We start from the raw sequence: 17,630 nt of genomic DNA, 5'->3' as shown, positions 1-17,630 counted from the left end.
GAAACGAGTTAGATGCCAAAATATATATTCATCTCAAAAACAGCATGTTTATAAATACAAAGTAGTTTAGACAATTTTTAAACATAAAAAACATACTCAGCACTTGCCTAAAAGAATAATCTGAAAAACACTGAAAAAAAATGGCTTTGTAGCAAATAGTTAACCTAAACTTTTGCATTTCATAAACCTCAATAAAAATAGTAACAAGATTTCTGGAGGCAAGGTAAATCCTGATCAGAATATCACTAAAATTAGGATATTTCAAAAAACAAAATAACAATCATTTAGATTATACAACATGTAAAAGTTTACTTTCATTAGTTTAAATTATTGTCTAAACTTATTTAGATTAAATTAGAAAGAAAAAAACACTTAATAAAAAGAATTTGACACATGGCCTTGATGTCGCTGATTCAGCCCCTCAGTTGCCACAAAATAGGGTAAAACTGAGTTTTTAATTCCATTACCTGCTATATTGGGGCCTTTACTTCTGAAAAACCTAATTATTTCACTTCTAACAAACTCAATAGTGTAATGCTAATAAGCAAATCTTAGGCCAAAGAGGTAACCAAGTGTGATTTAAGAGACTTGTCAAAAAATCTACTCCTGTATATAAGAAATTCTTCACTAAACTCTGCCATACTATCAAAAATTCTACCATGATTACTAAGTGTCTTGCTTTAATATAGAAGACTTGCTTTTAATCCTAGGAGACTAGTCAGACTATAATATGAATTAATTTAAACAAACTGCTTCCTCCTTATCCTTCCTTTTATTCATTTACTTGACAACAAAAATAGTCATCAAAACAAATATTTTCATGAGCCTACTTTATGCTAGGCACTGTGTTGGCACAAAGGATGAAGAAATGAGAAACAAAGTCCCTCCTTTAAAGAGTTCCCTGTCAAATTAGGAAGAATAAGCCAACACAATAACTACATCACAAGACAGCATGATAAATGCTTAAAACAGTAGCCCAAGCGTATTATGGAAGGAGCACCTACACAAAGTACTGACTTAGGTGGGCACACTGAAGGGACATAACAGCTAGAACAACAACAAAAAAAAAAAGAGAGAGAAGTGGTTGGGAATGGAGTATTTAAAAGGAGAGTGAGATGCCAAATATAATTATTAAAATTTTGGCTTTTGCAACTAGATAAATAGTAGTGTTATTCCCTAAGGTAAAGAGCAAAGGAGAAAACACTGTTTTGAGATAAGAACGAAGTTCAATTTTAGACATATTTTATTTAGGTGCATGTGAGGCATTTAATTGGAGTTGTCCAATAGAAAAGACAGGTTTGGAGTTCAAGAGCAAAAACTAAACAAGAGGTATTAACTGGGGAGTCATCGGGAGAGAGGTGGTAATCACTCAGAAAACATTTCTCAGCATTTCTAACAAGATGAGGAATCTAACAACTGAATGATGGGGGTCAGGCAGAAGTAAAGAAGAAACCAAGCACAAAGTAAGTATTTAAGAAGCTCAGCTATGCCATGACACATGACACCTGGATGGAAGAAGAGATTTTATTTTAAATGGAAGTAAACAAGACAAATGCTGACAGCAGAAAATCAACAGTTCCAGTAAAAGACAGAGTAAGAGGAACTAACTGAGAGAGCCAAACCAACACTCGAAAAGTAAAAGGTCTCAGGACAGTGAGATTACAAGTGATTTTAATTTTCTTATCTTGCTTCTCTGTAGTTTCTAATTTTGATATATTAACATAATTTTGTCACGGGAAAATAGTGTTATTTTTATATTTTTTAAATAGATCAAATTATGGTGCTACCACACTTGCCAAGGGCTTAAGGGGGAAATGGGTGGTGGGCTCATGATGGTAATCTTTTTTTTTTTTTTTTTTTGGTCTGTGTTAGGTCTTTGTTGCCACGCGGGGGCTTTCTCTAGTTGCGGCGAGTGGGGACTACCCTTTGTTGCGGTGCGCGGGCTTCTCACTGAGGTGGCTTCTCTTGTTGCGGAGCACGGGCTCTAGGTGCACGGGCTTCAGTAGTTGTAGCACGCAGGCTCAGTAGTTGTGGCACGCAGGCTCAGCAGTTGTGGCTCGCAGGCTCTAGAGCACAGGCTCAGTAGTTGTGGCACACGGGCTTAGTTGCTCTGTGGCACGTGGGATCTTCCCGGACCAGGGCTCGAACCCGTGCCTACACTGGCAGGTGGATTCTTAACCACTGCGCCACCAGCGAAGTCCTCATGACAGTAATCTTACATAAGGGAAATGCAATCCTTAAAGCCATTATAAATGAGACATGAGAACTATTCAAAAGACTGAAGCTCATGGAAACAATTAAATCTGCAGATAAAATTTATATTCTAGAGTCCGCCTGCCGATTCAGGGGATACGGGTTTGTGCCCCGGTCCGGGAAGATCCCACATACCACGGAGCGGCTGGGCCCGTGAGCCATGGCCGCTGAGCCTGCGCGTCCAGAGCCTGTACTCCGCAACAGGAGAGGCCACAACAGTGAGAGGCCCGCGTACCGCAAAAAAAAAAAAAAAAAATTTATATTCTAGTTAGGGTCATTTTCAGATAAAGTCAGAGTAACTTAAAGGGCAAAAGTCAACAATTGAATCACAATAATAATAATAATACCATGGCATATAAACCAGTAGATAGTCTGTCATAGCAAAAATTAGAGAACCTGTGTTTCTTCACCATGCCCTAATTTATTCACTCATATATTCCTTATTCTGGACTCTAAGACTGTAGAAGTGAAATACCTAAGAGCAAATATAAACCCTCAAAAAAGGCAGGAAATCAAAGCATCCCCAAAATGTCACCATCTACTGCCTCCTTTTCTTCTTACTCCTTTTGAGCTTGGATATTTCTAGAAATCTTCAAAATGTAAATGTGAACAAAAGCACATGTCCATTACATCAGCAAGTATGGATGTCTATAACTGGACTATACAAAGTCCCAAAAGATACATGTAAAACATATTTTTTCTAATAATCAATTCTTTCCTATCAGGAAAAAAAAAGTTATATTAACAGCTATTACTCTGCAGAACCAACCCTGCAGAAATTTCCTATTTATTATAGTTACTCTGAATAAAATTCCTCAATTAAATATTAGTTCAGTGACAATCATAATAGACTACAAATTTAATAAAAGCTTAATTTTCATTAAAAACACTGCCTTAAATACTTTTTACATAAAACAAATGCTTTCTTTTCAGATAATTTCTCTTAACGATACCAAAAAAACTTTAGATCTTTTACAAAACCACTCAATTCAATTAACTTTGTCCTTTTTACTCTCATATAATATTTAAAACTAGCTGGATCATCTTTTCCTATAACATCACTACCATACTATCTGCTTACAGATTTTCTTTCCTCCCCTTTTGAAGAGCTTTTTCTTTCCCTTGACACATTTCCGAATGTGCTCAAATAGCTTTTCTAAAACTATTTTATTTATGAAATGACTTCAACGTTAGAGATTTCTGACATGATACATAGAAAGTTCTATTTTGATTCTCCCTTCCCACATTTCCCCAGTGAAATTTACTACCTAGAGAAAAACAGAGCTATAGGTTACTTTTTTTTTTAAAGGTGGGGGGAGGAGGGCACAACATCTCCATCTTTTTCTTTACCTTCTGCAAGTGTTCAGAGCAGCGGTCCCCAACCTTTTTGGCACCAGGGACCAGTTTCGTGGAAGACACTTTTTCCACGGATTGGGGGGGGAGGGAGGGAGAGGCATGGGGGGGGGCGTTCATGCGGTAACTCGAGCAATGGGGAGCGGCAGATGAAGCTTTGCTCGCTCACCTGCCACTCACCTCCTGCTGTGCGGCCCAGTTCCTAACAGACCACGGATCAGTACCAGTCCGTGGCCCGGGGCATTGGGGACCCCTGCTCTAGAGAATCTACTGAACAAGAAGCCACATTAACTATTGCTGTCCCCCTTAAGATTCACCCATGCTGCTCTTAATAAATAAAAATTTAGAGGGAATTTTTAAAAGATAAAAAGAAAAAACTATCCTGGATAATTTTAAATTATTTACTCCATATGAGTGTTTTGGCATCCTTAGGAAGAAAACAGAGCTATCTGGTAGCATGCACCAAGGGGGGTGTGTGTGTGTGTGTGTGTGTATAAAAGAGCCAAATTTCTCCACTTTTATAAGGATACCATATTATTAGCCCTATACTTGCTTAGACAAGCAGTACATCTACTGATCTTCAATAGCACTTGTGAAGCATGACTAAATTCTAAGCAATAACTAAATGAATCTGTTAACAGAGAAAGAAAGTGAAAAAAAAGGAAATAGAAACAAATTCTAGGTGGTAAAATTCCTCTCCTAAATAAGAATTCCAATGTTTAAATGAAATACGTGGGAAACCAAAAAATGTTGCTATAACTTCAAGGTTATTTATACTTCAAGAAGCAAGCTAGACAGAAGACATTCTTTTCAAAATTTTATTCCATTTCTAACAAAGGACCATGCAATCATCTAACTAAAGGACACTTACAAGAGTTTTCTGATGAATGGTTCACCAACAGTTGTTATTATAAAAGAGATTTCCCCAAAAAAGGATTAAGGAAATGGCAGAGAGTATGTTCATGGATAGGTTGGTTCAGGATTCTCCCTGGAAAAGGGGAACATCAAGCTACAAACTACAGCACAGCAATCACAAACTACAGCACAGCAATCACTACAGCACAGAAACACAACCCATTTTCAATTCTAACAGAGTTGTAAATTTTCAAAAGCAGAATAGCCTGGTATTGACTATTAATTCAACATAATTAATAGAATTCTAAGGAATAGTTCATACTAATCAACTGACACTTAAGTAAAAACAGTACTTTATCAATCAAAGGTACAAGTTATTTTCACTGCCATTTTGAAAGGATAGAGATATATAGATACAGATCTAGACATAGATCTAGATATAGCCTTTTCTTCCTAAATAACAATATTACAATATTCTCTTCCTGGCTATAGGTGGGGGGTGGGGTGAGATATCTTAAAACCCCTAAGGAAAAAGTATGAAATCATTTTAAAATGTGTCTTTTATTGAACTCTTTTTAAGAACAGGACAGAAACAAGTATCAGATCAGATATAGCAAGTAACGGTAATATATAAAAGTTAAAATATTATCTAAATATGTGTCACAAATTCAAACCAACTGGCAGCAAACAATCAACTTAAATCTATGAATCAAGCCAGGTATGTACAGTAAGGAGTAGTGGGGCTTGTGGCTAAATAGATAGCATATAGCCCACCTGAAGACATTAAAATGCAATTAAAAAAATAACTTGCAGAATCAAGACTGCCAATTTACAACATCTGTTTTAAACACTTTAGTAGGAAGAAAAAATATATATATATATCTATATGCTCTTCTAATCCTACTGTAAATAAGCAAGGACCAAAATGAAAGTAAATTTTAAAATGTTAAAAAAAAAGCTAACTCCTCACAGTTAGGATTCCTAAAGGATATATAACAAGGATAAAGTAATTATAAATAGAGAATTCCACAGCTTTAAGCAAAAATATAACAAGCTGTTATTTCAGAAAGAGGGAAATAGTCTGTAAAAGAACTACAAAATTTTAAAAAGAAACATCTACACCCAAAGCAGTTTTCTAACATGCCAACTCAGTATAAAAATGAAAGTAAACGGAAACACATAATTTATTATTATGATCTTTAAAATTAGTACTAGTTACCAAATACTTCCTTTTTTTTTTTTTTTTTTTTACCAAACAGGCATCATGATTTTGAAATAGGTAAAGAGGGGCCCTTAACTGATACTGAAATCTTATGAGTGGCAGTTATCAGAAAAATTATCACATTATTAAATGGCACTATAATTCCTGAAATTCTTATTTATATAACTTAACACCTACTGAAACTTAACATGTACTTAATAGGTCTGAAATAAGATACTTCAGCTATTGTTTAATGAATTGCAGACAATCTCCAGATAAACATACAAATACAAAAACTGACATACAAATAATTGTTTCCTCAATAAAGCATTTAATTAAATTTTTGTCAAATACATAAAATAAAATTTTCATATGGATAAACATGTTACCTCCTGGACATCCTCTGGATTTCTTCGTGAAACAACCTAAAACAAAGCATACACATAAATCATTTCATTACTTTCAACAGAATTTGTATGAAAAATTCAATTTGCTTAAAGAAAAAGAAATACTATATCATATCACTTACACAGAAGTCAGTTATATAATAACGTCGGTATCTGAAACACATACTAAAAAATTAAGCAAAAAGGCAACTAAAATAAAGTCCACATGCTAAAGTTCATGTATTATTACATTCACAAGAGAATACCTCATGCTTTCCCTCTTCCTTGACATAATTCTAACAGCTTGTCTATCCCCCTTTCCAGCCTACATATAAATCAGAAGCACAAAAAGCAGCTGCACCTGGACAAAGTATACAAAAGGATAGCACTGCTTTTTTTCTTTTTTCTTTTTTTTAATTTTTCGTTTTTTGTCTTTTTTTCTGTATTATTTCTTACAACTGAATGTGAATCTACAATTAGCTCAATAAAAATTTCAAGTTAAAAAAAAAACAGCAACCACAATGCTCCCATACACCACTATCTGTTAGAAGTAATCACTGACCTCCTAATGGTGAAGAAGAAAACAAAAGTAACCCAGAAAAAATTATATACATCATCCTCATCCTTAAGGAGTTCCTGGCTGAAGGCATAAAACAGTAAACATGATAAGATGGCCATTCTGTAAGTACAGACTGAGATAGGAACAGGGATGTGGGTGCAAATAAAACAGACAGAAAAGGTCAGGGAAAACATCAAAGATGAAGGATGAGGGGGAGGAGAGGATTCCAGACGCAAGAGAAGGAATGCTGGACAAGCTGGAATGCAAGGAGCTTTAGGGTCGCTTGCGAGCTGCATTTTACAGTTAAATTCAAATTTAAATTCCTAAGACTGACTGCATATGGGCCTTTAAGGTGTGATTGGCACCTGGCATCATCCCTTACTATCCTGCAAGGCCCTAGGACCTAACCCCATTACCTATTGGACCCCCACCCCATCTTTCCACCCACACAGATCTCTTTTCCAGGAGGTCAAATTTATCAAGTGCATCCCCACCCCTACCTGAGGGCTACCATGCTCACTGTTCCCTTTGCCTGAAATGCTTTTCCCCTCAGTATTTTCCTGGGTTGTTCCTTCATCTCTTTCAAATCTTTACCCAAATGTCAATTTCTCAGCGAGGACTTTTCTGTCCTTCCTATTTAAAATACAGCTCTACTCACACCTGGCATTCTCTATCCTTTTCCCCTGATTTATGGTTCTCAAAATATTATGCTATGTATTTTACTTGTTATCTATTTTGTAACCTGTGTTGTAGGCAAGGACTTTTGTCTCTTTTGTTCACTGCTATACTCCCCTGGCCAGTAGTTGACTTGTGGTAAATATTCAGTAAATATTCAAGGATTAAATTTTAAGAATTATATACATCATTTGGGGACAAATAATCCTATCAATATTCCCTGAGCAAGCCAAAAAGTCTAACAACATTTACAAAGAATTCCTCACAAAATTTACAAAAAAGAAGAAGGCTGGGTGCTTAAATCATCAAACAGCATTGTAGAGTAGGAAAATCTCACATTAGATACATAATACCCTCTACGCAAATGTAAAAATCATGAATTTGATGCTACAGTATGTATTTTGCAGAAACAAACAAAAAGATACATCAAACATATTAAAATGGTTGCCTGTGGATGAGAGGGAAAAAGTCCTTGATGACTGGTGACAATGAACTGGGAGATTACAATCAACTCAACACTACTCCTGAGGTCCAAAACAAAAAGTATACTATTTAAAGTCAGACAAACCTGGGTTCAAATTATAGTTGCTCCACTTACAGGTTTGGTCTCCTCTGTAAAATGAGGATAATACTCCCTAGGTTTGATCTCCTCTGTAAAATGGGGATAATAGTCCCAGCCTGGCCTGGCTGTAATTGACATCAAATACGAACAGAGCAAGAACTCCATAATTAAAAAGTCATCTCCCTCTCTCTCTTACTAGAGAATTTAACACAAGAATGCTAACAGAGGGACTTCCCTGGTGGCAGAGTGGTTAAGAATCTGCCTGCCAATGCAGGGGACACGGATTCGAACCCTGGTCCGGGAAGATCCCACATGCCACGAAGCAACTAAGCCCGTGCGCCCCAACTACTGAGCCTGCGCTCTAGAGCCTGTGAGCTGCAACTACTGAGCCTGTGTGCCACAACTACTGAAGCCCACATGCCTAGAGCCCGTGCTCCACAAGAGAAGCCACCACAATGAGAAGCCCACGCACCGCAACAAAGAGTACCCCCACTCGCTGCAACAAGAGAAACCCCGTGCGCAGCAATGAAGATCCAACACAGCCAAAAATAAATAAATAAATAAATTTATAAATAAATTAATTAAAAAAAAGAATGCCAACAGAAAAGGTTTTCAATTTCTTGCCACTCCATTCTCCAATTTTCAGGATATAAAATTTGGTGAAATCTCTTAGCAATTTTCATTAATTTAGAACAGTGCTGTCCAATAGTACTTTGTCTGATGATGGAAGGAAATGTTCCCTATCTGCACTGTTCAACACAGTAGCCTCTGGCCACATGCTTCTGTGTGGCTACTGAGCACTTGAAATATGGCTACTGCAACTGAAGAACTTAATTTTTAATCTTATTTCATTTAAATTAAATTTAAATAAAAGTAGCCACATACGGCTAATGGCTACCATACTAAACAACACAGATTTAAAGTAAGAGGTTAGAAAGGTAACTAACAACCATATATTATTCAAATACTGGATTTTAGCTACTACTTTCAAATTCCAACCCTCCCCGAAAAAACTTTCCAAAAGTTTTTGGAAACACATACACCTTTCCAAAAGTATGGTGTGTTTCACATAATTAAATGATTTAATTTTGCCTCCTAAAATTTTTTCTTATATTTTTGTAAAATGTGGTAACAAGAAGAAAGTTAGAGATAATCAATCCACTAATATCCACCCACCAAAAATAATCAGCATATGATCACTGGCAGTAAGATTTATTCAGCTGTTCCTTACATTCTAAGATGTACCTTTCTGAAAATTTACTAATTTCCTTAATTTACAACTCAATCATTTTATAAATATACTAAAGTACCTTGCCATTTTAAATAATCTTTATTTACACATGCAAATGATCTTTTTGTGACAAAAGAAATTATTTCCTGGTTTGCTGTATGTATCAGAAGTATCACATTTTAGATTTTCCTCAAGTAAGCCATTCCAGAAATCAAATATATGTGTACTGCAATAAGCAAAAATACATTAGTAATCCCCTAATGATATCCACAATTTTAAAACCATTTCATCAGAAATAACCAATCTGATTATGATTCCTCACCCACACTCTTACTGGCTCACATACTTCTGCTGTGTGCTAGGGCTACGATGGTGAGCAAAAGAAAAGTCCCTGCCTTCACACCTCCCAGAGCTCACAGTCTGGTGGTGCGCAAGACTGTAGTGTGCTAAGCAACAGAGTAAGAAATGCTTCATCCTAGGTGCTTCCCATGATACTGAATGCTCACTGAATTCTCCTTGTCCAGACCACAGTGGCATCCCAGAAGCAGACAAGAACAGTTTAGTGACTTAAGACCTTCAATGTTTTCACAGTAAGTTACTCATGGTTATTACAGAAAATCAAAGCCTAAGTACTCAAACTACCTAAGTGAAGGTCTTAAATTATTTTTTAATATTTATTTATTTATTTACTTTATTTTTGGCTGTGTTGGGTCTTAGTTACAGCACATGCGATCTTTGTTGCAACATACGGGATCTTTCACTGTGGCATGAAGGCTCTTCATTGCAGTGCAGGGGCTTTTCTCTAGTTGTGGCACGCCGGCTCAGGTGTGGCGCATGGGCTCCAGAGCACGTGGGCTCTGTAACTGTGGCACATGCACTATCTAGTCATGGCTCACATGCTCAGTAGTTGCAGCATGCAGGCTTAGTTGCCCCGTGGCATGTGGGATCTTAGTTCCCTGACCAGGGATCGAACCTGCATCCCCTGCACTGGAAGGCGGATTCTTAACCACTGGACCACCAGGGAAGTCCCAAAGGTCTTTAATTTTTAAGCTCCCAAATGGAACTTCTCTTCACCCTCACATACTTCTCATATGAAAGGGGGAAAATTTACTTAGGCATAGTTCAGAAAATTAAGTCAAAAGCTATTTCCTGAGCATTAATTATCCTTTTCCCAAACAACATAAAGAAAGCTTAGTGGAAATCATGTCTGGAAAGTAGAGGGCCTGATTCTCCTCTTTCCTCTTTGGTTTTTTTGCTCTTCTTTTGCAGGTTCTTCTTCCTCCTTCGACCCTCAACACTCTGTAATCACTCCAAGAATCAGTCCTAACTCTGCTTCTTAGCTTCCTTTTTAGTATTAAGAGAGAAAGTCCATATCCATGCTAATACTGTTCAAGGCACTGTGCTAGGCATGTGGCGGGGCGGGGGGCGGGGGGGGACCTTGACTTTGTACATTTGCATTTGCAAAGCATTTTATTGATATATCAGTGTTTCATGTTACTCTCTCAGCAACCTATGAATTAGGCAGAAGTGGTTATTATGAGTCCTCCTTTTACCCAACAAGGAAGAGATCCAGAAACTTGTGCAAGGTCACATGGCTATTCACCTTCAGATTGGAATGAGAACTCGAGAGTCTGACTCCTGGTTCAGTGCTCTTTCTGTGGTACTCTACTGCATCCGTCCATTCATCTGCAGTATTTTTAGCAATAACTAACTTTACTTACTTCCACAACACCCTTCACTATTAGGTTTTATTTATTCTTTCTCTTACTCATTCAACAAATATCAGTGCCTACTCTGCTGCTAGGTACTGAAGCACAGTGGTGAAAACACTGGGTCTGACTCCTACATCACATTATAAAAATATAATCACTTGCCAAATACATTACCAAGTTCAACCACTTGGTATCCCACTATAAGGATTCGGTATTCCCACGTGTGTAATCTCACTTAAATGAGTTAACAATGTGTCCTCTGAAATGAAAACCAAAAACACAAATGTATTAGGATAACATGAGTTAAGCCCAAATGTCCTTTAGTAGTAACTCTTTCTAACTAAATAATTCTCTTCAGCGCAACTGCCAAATTGACAAAAAATAAGAATATCAAATTAGAATCTGAAGAAAAATATCATCATACTGAAAATGAACAAAACTGAGCCCTCAGACCAAGATTTCTATAACTTTTAAAACTATATTAGCAATTATCTCAACAAGTAATATCAATTCCAAAACAAAAATACTGTAATTTCACCCTGATATAGGTTGCTAGCATTTAGTAATTTTTTTCTGGGAGAATTTCAATGTTTTGTCATAGAATTCAGCCTATAATTTCACAAAAGTTAGAATTTAAAGCAGTGATTGTTTTCATTTAAAGTTCATAAATTTCCACTGCAAGCATTAGCTACCACTGGCTCAGTAAGTACTATACGTATCTTGAAGAGCCTTTTGCTATAGAGAATTATATCACCAAGTCATCCTGCAAATTATTGTGCTAAAGCTGTGCTTCAAAAGCCTATCCCACGGAATACGGATATTCTTTAATAATCGGTGCTCTCAAAGGAGGCTTGAGACCCGTGAGACACGAGTAGAAGCAGCATACGTGGTAGTTGTCTCCGAGGGGCGGCAAGGAAAAAGGATTAGCCATGTCGGCTTTGATCAGAAAGGACAGCTAGGCATGGATCCTGCAAGTGGACAGCTTGTGCCAGGAGGGGTGGCAGAAGAGGCTAAACAAGCTCTTACAAACATGGGTGAAATTCTGAAAGCAGCAGGCTGTGACTTCACAAATGTGGTAAAAACAACGGTTTTGCTGGCTGACATAAACGACTTCAATACTGTCAATGACATCTACAAACAATATTTCCAGAGTAGTTTTCCTGCAAGAGCTGCCTACCAGGTTGCTGCTTTGCCCAAAGGAGGCCGTGTTGAGATTGAAGCAGTAGCTGTCCAAGGACCTCTCGTGACAGCATCGCTCTAAGTGGGCCCAGTGTTATTTAGTCTGGAATTTTAATAATGTTTTTAAATTAACATCTTAATTTTTACAGTATTTGTTGGAAAGTGTAAGGTTGACTGAAATATCTGAAGTTGTTATGGAAATACCATATAATAAGGGGAATTGAACAGGAGTTGAAGATTAATGATGAATCTAGTTACTGATGTTATAAATTACACTTCTGTAACACTCATTACTGGATGTGGGAAAAGAGACACACATTACATAGTTACTCAGAAAAATAAAAGTAAAGGGAAATAGCATGTAGGAAAGATGAGTTACTATTCCTGAGAAATAATAAAGAGCACACCTAATTCAATTAAACTATTAATTTAATGGTGTGAACTATTTAGTTCTCATGTCAGATACATGATTCTGCTTTTACTTGAGTAAAATTAAAGCATTTAAGTTTGAATGGTAGAGGTAAAGGAGAAGAAACTGGACCAAATTTTATATAGATAATATTTTTCTAATGGAAATAAAATAGCATGCAGATTTTCCTTTGTGTCATTCTGTTCATTTATTCTTTAAAAGTTTAATGTATACACTAAATCCTATTACCTAAATAAAGGTGGGGGAACTATGAAAAAAAAAAAAAAAAAAAAAAAAAGGAGGCTTAATGGTCAACTCAGTTTACCTTTGTTTTAAAAAAAAAATTTTTTTTTTTTACAGCAGAATTTCTCAAGGCCTGTAACACACTATTATGCCTAGTAAATCTCTAAAAGTAAAATATATAGTATTCCCCAAGGTCATTTATCCACTCAACTTTTTATTTTTATCATAGGTTGTTTTTTTATTATTATTTGATTTATTTAGTGCGACACCTACAGAAATTTGAAACACAGTTGGGAAATGTTACTGCAACATTTGTAGTCCATCTGCCTCGGTTAATGCCAATGACAAGTTCTGAATTTAGGAAAACAAATAAGGGCTCACAGTGAAGGTTAACTCTCTCTCACTGTGCTAAGAAATTAAATACTTTATTTCATTCGATCAACAAGACAATCTTGTCTGGCACAATGAGATAACCAAGGACCAAAAGCATATATTAGCATACTAATACTAAGCAGATTAATCAGTAACAGACAGGACTGGATCTCACAACTCTGTGATTCCCAACAAAGTGCTCTTTCCAGGACATAACAGATCTACCCTCCTAGAGATTAAAATTCCAAGTAATACTCCTAATGCCTGTTAGGTAAACCCATTTGTCTTTCACAAAGAAATGCAAGTAAACCAAAAAATAGACATTGAAGAAGCACTTTGGCAGATCAGAAGGATCGAAAAAGAGAGTCTGAATACCAGCTCTGGTACTAGCTATAAACTGCTTTCTTGCCAGTTGAGTAATAAACCAAAGAAAAGCGACCTTAAAATAAGTCTTCTTGCCCATCTTTTAAAAAAAAAAAAAGAACGAATGTTGTGGCTTGGCCTAGCTAAGGCCCATAATAAACAACAAACCATGCTGTCATTAGGTCCTCTAAATCCTTTCCAGTGCTAACTTACTTTATCTACTTCTTAATAAGTTTTACCTAGTTTCCTTAAAAGTCAAGTGAAAGGCACTCTTTTATCTAATTATTATCGTAATAACTCATAAGAATGATTTGAAATCAACCTCTTAACTCAGACATACACAAAAGAATTGTCTTCTTCATAAGATTAAGAGATAGCAACTGAAAAATAAAACTACAAAATTTATTCAAATCTAGCTATTGTATTTCCTACCAAAAATGATCACAAAATAAGTCCCTTTAGAAACAAATGGAAATCAGTTAAATATAAATTTTAAAAAGCTACTTTTATGAGCAATTTATTATAATCAAGTCTTCTGATGGCCACTTCACTATTACTATTCAGCTGCTAGTTTAGGGTAATAGCAGATCTAAGAGGATAAAATATTAACAAAAGTAACATATTGAAAAAAAAACCTAAGTGTCAAGATACAAATATTCAAACACAATGAAAAAAGAGAGACATGCCCACTCTTTTCATTTCTCAAAGATATAACTTTCCACACCTAGGAATAAACCTGACCAAGGTGGTGAAAGACATACTTGAGAACTATAAAACATTAATGAAGGAAATTAAAGAGGATTCAAAGAAATGGAAAGATATCCAATGCTCTTGGATTGGAAAAATTAATATTGTTAAAATGGCAATGCTACCCAAAGAAATCTACAGATTTAATGTGATCCCTATCAAAATACCCAAGACATTTTTCACAGAACTAGGAACAAATAATCCAAAAATTTATATGGAACCATAGAAGACCCAGAATTGCCAAAGCAATCCTGAGGAAAAAAATAAACAAAGCAGGAGGCATAACTCTTCCAGACTTCAGACAATACTACAAAGCTACAGTAATCTAAATAGTGTGGTACTGGTACAAAAACAGACATATGGATCAATGGAAAAAAATAGACAGCCCAGAAATAAACCCACACACCTATGGCCAATTAATCTTCGACAAAGGAGGCAAGAATATAAAATGGGAAAAAGACACTCTCTTCAGCAAGTGGTGCTGGGAAAGTTGGCCAGCTGCATGTAAATCAATGAAGTCAGAACATGCACAACATAAACCAAAATAAAACTCACACCATGCAAAAAACAAACTCAAAATGGCTTGAAGATTTAAACATAAGACCTGACACCATAGAACTCCTAGAAGAGAGCACAGGCAAAACATTCTCTGACATAAATTGTACCAATGTTTTCTTAGGTCAGTCTCCCAAGGCAATAAAAATAAAAACAAAAATAAACAAATGGGACCTAATCAAACTTTTGCACAGCAAAAGAAACCATGAAAAAAATTAAAAGTCAACCTACAGAATGGGGGAAAATATTTGCAAATGATGTGACAGACAAGGGCTTAATCTCCAAAATATACAAACAGCTCATACAACTCAACAACAAAAAGAACAAACAACCCAATCGAAAAATGGGCAAAAAGACCTTAATAGACATTTCTCCAAAGAGGACATATAAATGGCCAGTGGGCACGTGAAAAGATGCTCAACATCATTAATTATTAGAGGAATGCAAATCAAAACTATAATGAGGTACCACCTCACACCAGTCAGAATGTCCATCAGTAAAAAGTCTACAAATAACAAATGCTGGAGAGGGTACAGAGAAAATGAAACCCTCTTACCATGTTGGTGGGAATGTAAATTGATACAGCCACTGTGGAGAAAAATATGGAGGATCCTTAAAAATATAAAAATAGAGGAAACTTCCACAAGCCTCTTAGATAGCCTCACTGACCAGAGGGCAAACAGCAGAAGCAAGAAAAACTACAATCCTGCAGCCTGTGGAACAAAAACCACACTCACAGAAAGACAGATAAGATGAAAAGGCAAAGGGCTATGTACCAGATGAAGGAACAATATAAAACCCCAGAAAAACAACTAAATGAAGTAGAGATAGGCAATCTTCCAGAAAAAGAATTCAGAATGATGATAGTGAAGATGATCTAGGACCTCGGAAAAAGAATGGAGGCAAACATCGAGAAGATACAAAAAATGTTTAACAAAGACCTAGAATAATTAAAGAACAAACAAACAGAGATGAACAATAAAATAACTGAAATGAAAAATACACTAGAAGGAATCAATAGCAGAATAACTGAGGCAGAAGAACGGATAAGTGACCTGGAAGACACAATGGTGGAATTCACTGCTGAGGAACAGAATAAAGAAAAAACAATGAAAAGAAATGAAGACAGCCTAAGAGACTTCTGGGACAACATTAAATGCAACAACATTCGCATTATAGGATTCCCAGAAGGAGTACAGAAAGAGAAAGAACCTGAGAAAATATCTGAAGAGATTATACTTGAAAACTTCCCTAACATGGGAAAGGAAATATGCACCCAAGTCCAGGAAGCACAGAGAGTCCCATACAGAATAAACCCAAGGAGAAACACGCCAAGACACATAGTAATCAAATTGGCAAAAAGTAAAGACAAAGAAAAATTATTGAAAGCAGCAAGGGAAAAACGACAAATTACATATAAGGGAACTCCCATAAGGTTAACAGCTGATTTCTCAACAGAAACTCCACAAGCCAGAGGGAATGGCATAATAAAGTGATGAAAGGGAAGAAACTACAACCAAGATTACTCTACCCAGCAAGGATCTCATTCAGGTTCGATGGAGAAATCAAAAGCTTTACAGACAAGCAACAGCTAAGAGAATTCAGCACCACCAAACCAGCTCTAAAATAAATGCTAAAGGAACTTCTCTAAGTAGGAAACACAAGAGAAGAAAAGGACCTACAAAAACAAACCCAAAACACTTAAGAAAATGGTCATAGGAACATACATATCATTAATTACCTTAAATGTGAATGGATTAAATGCTCCAACCAAAAGACACAAGCTTGCTGAATGGATACAAAAACAAGTCCCATACATATGCTATCTACAAGAGACCCACTTCAGACCTAGGGACACATACAGACTGAAAGTGAGGGGATGAAAAAAGACATTCAATGCAAATGAAAATCCAAAGAAGGCTGGAGTAGCAATACTCATATGAGATAAAATACACTTTAAAATAAAGAATGTCACACGAGCCAGAAAGGACACTAAGTAATGATCAAGGGATCAATCCAAGAAGAAAATAAAACAATTATAAATATACATGCACCCAACATAGGAGCACCTCAATACATAAAGCAACTGCTAACAGCTCTAAAAGAGGAAATGGACAGTAACACAAGAATAATGGGGGACTTTAACACCTCACTTACACCAATGGACAGATCATTCAAACAGAAAATAAATAAGGAAACACAAGCTTTAAAAGACACAATAGACCAGATAGATTTAATTGATATTTATAGGAGATTCCAAAAACAGATTACACTTTCCTCTCAAGTGCAAATGGAACATTCTCCAGGATAGATCACATCATGGGTCACAAATCAAGCCTCAGTAAATTTAGGTAAACTGAAATCATATCAAGCATCTTTTCTGACCGCAACGCTATGAGATTAGAAATGAATTACAGGGAAGAAAACATAAAAAACACAAACACATGGAGGCTAAACAATACATTACTAAATAACCAAAAGATCACTGAAGAAATCAAAGAGGAAATCAAAAAATTCCTAGAGACAAATGACAATCAAAACATGATCATCCAAAACCTATGGGATGCAGCAAAACCAGTTCTAAGAGGGAAGTTTATAGCTATGCAAGCCTACCTAAAGAAACAAGAAAAACCTCAAATAAACAATCTAACCTTACAACTAAAGGAACTAGAGAAAGAAGAACAAACAAAACCCAAACTTAGCAGAAAGAAAGAAATCATAAAGATAAGAGCAGAAATAAATGAAATAGAAACAAAGAAAACAATAGCAAAGACCAATAAAACTAAAAGCTGCTTCTTTGATAAGATAAACAATACTGATAAACCATTAGCGAGACTCATCAAGAAAAAGAGGGAGAGCACTCAAATCAATAAAATTAGAAATGAAAAAGGAGAAGTTACAACAGACACCACAGAAATACAAAGCATCGTAAGAGACTATTATAAGCAACTCTATGCCAATAAAATGAACAACCT

At 36.0% G+C, this 17,630-nt stretch overlaps 1 protein-coding gene across 7 annotated transcripts in view; it reads right to left on the bottom strand.

The window, feature by feature from the left end:
- Nucleotides 1-17,630, bottom strand: part of RPS6KC1 (ribosomal protein S6 kinase C1) — a 218,314-nt gene that overhangs the window by 185,081 nt on the left and 15,603 nt on the right. For 5 of the 7 annotated variants that reach the window (XM_027082958.1, XM_027082963.1, XM_027082959.1 and 2 more), the window contains exon 2: nt 6,052-6,087. In XM_027082958.1, coding sequence (XP_026938759.1) covers nt 6,052-6,087 — 36 coding nt within the window. Of the gene's footprint in view, nt 1-4,477; nt 4,595-6,051; nt 6,088-17,630 lie in introns of all 7 variants that reach the window. The other 2 variants (XM_027082964.1, XM_027082965.1) reach the window with 1 other exon arrangement.

The sequence above is a fragment of the Aethalodelphis obliquidens genome, unplaced genomic scaffold (genome assembly GCF_003676395.1).
Source record: "Aethalodelphis obliquidens isolate GAN/ISIS:26980383/991018 unplaced genomic scaffold, ASM367639v1 scaffold48, whole genome shotgun sequence".
In the NCBI taxonomy this organism is placed as follows: Eukaryota; Metazoa; Chordata; class Mammalia; order Artiodactyla; family Delphinidae; genus Aethalodelphis; species Aethalodelphis obliquidens.
The sequence above is the reverse complement of the archived record's forward strand: the minus strand, read 5'-3'. Positions and strand labels throughout refer to the sequence as shown.